The sequence below is a fragment of the Schistocerca cancellata genome, chromosome 5 (assembly GCF_023864275.1).
Source record: "Schistocerca cancellata isolate TAMUIC-IGC-003103 chromosome 5, iqSchCanc2.1, whole genome shotgun sequence".
NCBI lineage: Eukaryota > Metazoa > Arthropoda > Insecta > Orthoptera > Acrididae > Schistocerca > Schistocerca cancellata.
The window spans coordinates 681,505,428-681,510,477 of record NC_064630.1 but is presented as its reverse complement, the minus strand read 5'-3'; the positions used below and the strand labels follow the sequence as shown (position 1 = coordinate 681,510,477).

General features: G+C 54.9%; 1 protein-coding gene across 1 annotated transcript; it reads left to right on the top strand.

Moving 5' to 3' along the window:
* Positions 1-1,183: 1,183 nt before the first annotated feature.
* On the top strand, positions 1,184-2,272 carry LOC126188764 (keratin-associated protein 10-11-like). The gene has a single exon (XM_049930373.1). It carries the CDS (start codon positions 1,184-1,186, stop codon positions 2,270-2,272), a length of 1,089 nt encoding a protein of 362 aa, XP_049786330.1.
* Positions 2,273-5,050: the final 2,778 nt, after the last annotated feature.

The following is a 5,050-nucleotide window of genomic DNA, read 5'->3' as shown; positions in this document are numbered from 1 at the left end:
TCTCCGTGCTTGACACGGCAACGCACAGCACATCGAGCTGCAAGTAGATGCAGCAATGATGTGCACACAGCATATCTAGGTAAAGTACAACGTCCATTGGCCGCTCTTCCACGATGTCGATGAACATAGGCAGAAGTCCATTCCAATCGGCAGCTGTGCCTTCGGGACAAGTGGCACCTGCTGCAGCTGCACCAGCTGTGTGGGCAGCTGCGCCAACAGTGGTGGTGACAGCACCAGCAGGGGCTGCACGTGGGTGTGGACAATCACAGGTGGCAGCAGCTGGCAGATCACCCTGGCAACAAGAGTTCAGGTAACGCTTGTACAGTGTGATCCATTGCTCCACGTGACGGATGAAACTTTCATTTGGCGACTTTTCGTTGCTGGCTAGTGAGAAGCTGCCGCTTGCTGGGCTAACATGGTGTCATAACAGCGCCTCCTCTTACTTGGGGACTCACAGAAATCTGACGATTCCTCGTCAAATTTTCTTTTACAATTTTCATCGTTCTCTGATGACGCCAGAAAATAAACCGCAAGCCCTTCTTTTTCCTTCCTTTCCATATTAAGGAGTTGGAACTATACGAAACGGGCAAAAATCACTGCGGCAAAATGATCACCGTGTCGCACAGTCGCGCAGACGTAGGAACGCGCGCACGTGTGTGTGTGTGTGTGTGTGTGTGTGTGTGTGTGTGTGTGTGTGTGTGTGTGTGTGTGTGTCAGTCAAATTTTTGCGCGTGTCAGTAGTAGATCCTCCGCCCCAGGGCCAGACAATGTCTGCAAGAGAGATTCTGACATCAATAACCCCAGTAAGAACGAGAACATTTCGTTGTAGCTACCGCCACATTTCTCTCACCAGCCAAGTTTGTAAGGTGATGGAACATGATTCATGCGTGGCTGCTATGGAAATTCACTAACCACTGCACAGTGCGGGTTTCGAGCGCGGCATTCTATAGTTGACCTCGTCACTTTGTCTGCCTATACTACGAAGGATTTTCTGCGAAAATGCCAGACTGTGGCCGTAGTTTTCTCTTTCGAGAAAGCCCACGATGCCTGTTGGAGGACTGGTATCCCCTGCACTCTACACATCGGACTTATATGACTGCTTGCCCCGTTTCGTTCAGTAACTTGTAAAAGACTTAGTTTTGGAGGTACATGGGGTTTTGCTATTGCTCTGCGGCTTAACTCTATGCTAGCTGCAGCTTTCCTGGTGGGTGTGAAACTTTCACAGCCTTCGCTGCATGCAGCCCTCGCTGCATGCAGCCCTCGCTGCATGCAGCCCTCGCTGCATGCAGCCCTCGCTGCATGCAGCCCTCGCTGCATGCAGCCCTCGCTGCATGCAGCCCTCGCTGCATGCAGCCCTCGCTGCATGCAGCCCTCGCTGCATGCAGCCCTCGCTGCATGCAGCCCTCGCTGCATGCAGCCCTCGCTGCATGCAGCCCTCGCTGCATGCAGCCCTCGCTGCATGCAGCCCTCGCTGCATGCAGCCCTCGCTGCATGCAGCCCTCGCTGCATGCAGCCCTCGCTGCATGCAGCCCTCGCTGCATGCAGCCCTCGCTGCATGCAGCCCTCGCTGCATGCAGCCCTCGCTGCATGCAGCCCTCGCTGCATGCAGCCCTCGCTGCATGCAGCCCTCGCTGCATGCAGCCCTCGCTGCATGCAGCCCTCGCTGCATGCAGCCCTCGCTGCATGCAGCCCTCGCTGCATGCAGCCCTCGCTGCATGCAGCCCTCGCTGCATGCAGCCCTCGCTGCATGCAGCCCTCGCTGCATGCAGCCCTCGCTGCATGCAGCCCTCGCTGCATGCAGCCCTCGCTGCATGCAGCCCTCGCTGCATGCAGCCCTCGCTGCATGCAGCCCTCGCTGCATGCAGCCCTCGCTGCATGCAGCCCTCGCTGCATGCAGCCCTCGCTGCATGCAGCCCTCGCTGCATGCAGCCCTCGCTGCATGCAGCCCTCGCTGCATGCAGCCCTCGCTGCATGCAGCCCTCGCTGCATGCAGCCCTCGCTGCATGCAGCCCTCGCTGCATGCAGCCCTCGCTGCATGCAGCCCTCGCTGCATGCAGCCCTCGCTGCATGCAGCCCTCGCTGCATGCAGCCCTCGCTGCATGCAGCCCTCGCTGCATGCAGCCCTCGCTGCATGCAGCCCTCGCTGCATGCAGCCCTCGCTGCATGCAGCCCTCGCTGCATGCAGCCCTCGCTGCATGCAGCCCTCGCTGCATGCAGCCCTCGCTGCATGCAGCCCTCGCTGCATGCAGCCCTCACGTCTGGCAATTCCTAGCAGGTGCCATGATACCATCTGAATCTTACAACTTGACTTCCTGAAAATGACTCCGTAAAAACCTTCATTAAACTGTTACCCCTCAGCCTACTGCAGAAATTGAATGACAAAAGAAAGTAACACAAAATCAACTCGTAACAAAATAATGAATGTTATTAATCTGGGCTTATAAGTAGAAGTAATAAAATACTCCGTAAAAATTTCAGGTATTTCAGTTTCTGAGAAAATGGAACATCAGTATTCGCCTTCCACAGGACATTACTGCAGCCTCATTCTATCGCCTTCAACTTCACGACCTTGTTACGGAATTTAGCAATAGTACTTTCATTTACACTGATGGCGCTCGGAATGTCTGTTCTAAGGTGTGCCTTCAACGGCGCCAACGTATTCCAGTATCGGCTTCCAGGTAACGGCTCAGTATTTACAGCAGAGCTCTGTGCCCTGTATGAGGCCACACAGTACATCCGGCATGTACGTCATCTGCTCACACTCTCAGCGCCCTTGGGAACCTGTGTGTGCTGCACGCCGTCCTACCTGTAGTTCAGCTGCTGCAGGATAGCTATAACTTGCTCTCTCCTGATGGAGCCGTTGTGATGTTTGTGGGTTTGTGGTCACGGGGTAACGTTCTGGACTCTGGCTTCCGAGGTCCGGCGTTCCAAAAAAGACCCCACGCGTGAGGACCTTCTTCGGGTCCAGCCCACCATCCCCGTGCCTCATCGGGCTTCCAAGAAGGCCTTCAAGAAGAAGTCTTTATCCCCCTCTCCACCCCGGCGCGTTTCGTCTGACACTCGATCCGCGACCCCCCAGGGGGTCCACAACTCTTTTGTGGATACGTGCGTAGCGAGCACGGGACCCCGAGCTAATGTGGCCTTCCTTCCTTCCCGGGCTGCATACCTTCCCTTTCTGCATCCTTCCCCATCCCTCTCTTCGCCCCTCCTCCCCTCACCTCTGGCTCTTGCCTTCCCCTTCTCCCCATCTGGGAGTATGGTTTGTGCCTACGTCCGGAGACGGACGCTCGTAAATGTACTACATTCTTCGCCTTCCTTGCTTTTATGTCTTCTTCCTTCCTTTGTCCTTCCTTTGTCCTCCTTTCCTTACCTCTTCTCTTTACCCTTTTCTCCGCTGCGGCGTTTGAGACCTCTCTTCTTTCCTTTCCCTTTCTCTTTCCTCATCCCTGTGCGTGTCTGAAGGCCGACCCACGCCCTTTGTGCGTAGCCAGTGACGGGGTAACGCGTAATTCCCCGCCCCGGGTAGACAGGTAGGACACGTACGTACCCCCTGGTAACGGCCAGGCCCAGGGAGGGGTGATTACCCGAACTGATACCCTCCGAAAGTGCCGATTGGTCCCTCCATCCGTTTGTCGGGAGGTGTGACCTGAGGTGTGAACAATCACCTAAGGCGGGAGTGCCCTCAGAGAGGGCCCCCACAAGGGAGGAGCGCGCCATCGGAGACGCCGGTAATCATGGGGGATTCTTCCGCAATGGTTTCCTCACCATCCACTATGTCTGCTCACAAACGTAAGTATACTGAGTCTCAGCCACAGACGGTTCTTCCATCGTTGCCACAGTTCCTTGTTGTTTCTCGGTCTGACGAAGGTCACGACTTCTCCACGGTCACACCTTTCATTATTTAGAAAGGTGTCGACGCAATTGCAGGTCCTGTAAAGTCTTGTTCCAGATTACGGAATGGCACCCTGTTGTTAGAAACACACAGTGCCCTCCAGGCATAAAAATTGCTGCGTACTTCTCTGCTCCACACCTACCCTGTCCGGGTGGAACCGCACTGTACCTTAAATCCCTCGCGTGGAGTAGTTTATACACGCTCCCTCGATGGATTGTCTGACGAAGAAATTCAGCACTACCTGTCTGACCAGGGCGTAACGGCTGTTCATAGAGTTATGAAAAGGGTTGACATGAACATCATTCCAACCCGCACTGTCTCCTTGAAATTTGACAAAGTTTAACTCTCATCGAAAATCAAAGCAGGCTATGAGAATTTCCGTTCGCCCTTACGTCCCCAACCCTACGCGTTGCTATCGACGTCAGCGGTTAAATCACACCAGCCAGTCCTGTTCTAATCCGGCCAAATGTGTTACGTGTGGCAAGGATGCCCATGAGGGTGCTTGTCCACCTCCATCCCTTCGCTGCATCAACTGTATGGGTGACAACCCTGCTTCCTCTCGAGATAGCCCCATTTTTAAGGACGAAAAGGTCATCCAGGAAATAAGAGTGAAGGAAAAGGTGTCGTCCTTTGCTGCTCGAAAATTATTCGCCAGTCGACAGCCCACCGTGCCTCAGACAGGAAAATACAGCACTGTCCTGGCTTCTCCTCGGCCCACAAAGGAGGCGGCCACGCAGACTTGAGATCTCACCTTTAGTACCACGGTCGTCCGATCGGCCAGCGCCAAGATCGCCCGTTCAACCTCACCACTTTCGCCTGTCCACTCTATGGCTCACCCTTCATCGGGTTCTGCTAAATCTCGAGCCCAAAAGTCAGACGCCAAGTCTTCGAAAAAAGAGCATACTCGTGAAGAGTTTTTACGTACCGCAACTTCACAACCATCGGTTCCTCCTTAATCTAAACATCATACTTCCAAGAAGGCTACAAAGAAACCCAGTTCCTCCTTCTCCGCCAAGGCGTGTCCCATCTACAGCACCACCTGGCGGAAATCGCCCTCGGCCGTCTTCTGTGTCGCCGAGGCGCACTGCTGGTGGCCGGTCAACCGGCCGATCGCTGGTGGCAGGGGCTGCTCCTGACCAACCTATGGATCAGGATCTT